Source organism: Penaeus monodon, chromosome 31 (assembly GCF_015228065.2).
Source record: "Penaeus monodon isolate SGIC_2016 chromosome 31, NSTDA_Pmon_1, whole genome shotgun sequence".
Taxonomy (NCBI): Eukaryota; Metazoa; Arthropoda; class Malacostraca; order Decapoda; family Penaeidae; genus Penaeus; species Penaeus monodon.
The window spans coordinates 35,723,905-35,724,247 of NC_051416.1; the positions used below are offsets into that span (position 1 = coordinate 35,723,905).

A 343-nucleotide genomic window follows, 5' to 3' on the forward strand; every position below is an offset into this window, starting at 1 on the left:
CAGGAAAATCGGTTCAAGACGTTCAGTCCCTCTACTACAACCTGAAGGAGAAAGTATTTGTTGGTGTAAGACCATATGAAGCTGGACCTCTAGAAGAGATACTTGTAAAGGAATTTGGAAAAGAGACTGTCATGAGTAGTATTAAGACTCCTCGTGTAATGGTGACATCTACACTTGCTGATAGATTACCTCCTGATTTGCATCTTTTCCGTAATTATGAGTCTCCCATGAGTGTCTTAGGTAGGTTGCTAGTGCATTTATTATCATTGTTACTAATTCAGTCCAATTTTCATGGTTAACTTTATTGAATGTGCATTCAATTTTCTAGTAATTTCTGGTTATG

The 343-nt window shown here is 37.0% G+C and overlaps 1 protein-coding gene across 1 annotated transcript in view; it reads left to right on the plus strand.

The window, feature by feature from the left end:
* LOC119593196 (85/88 kDa calcium-independent phospholipase A2-like) overlaps positions 1–343 on the plus strand; it is a gene marked incomplete at its 5' end in the record, with an annotated part of 46,224 nt that overhangs the window by 45,543 nt on the left and 338 nt on the right. Inside the window, 1 exon segment of the mRNA XM_037942177.1 lies at positions 4–240. Coding sequence (XP_037798105.1) covers positions 4–240 — 237 coding nt within the window.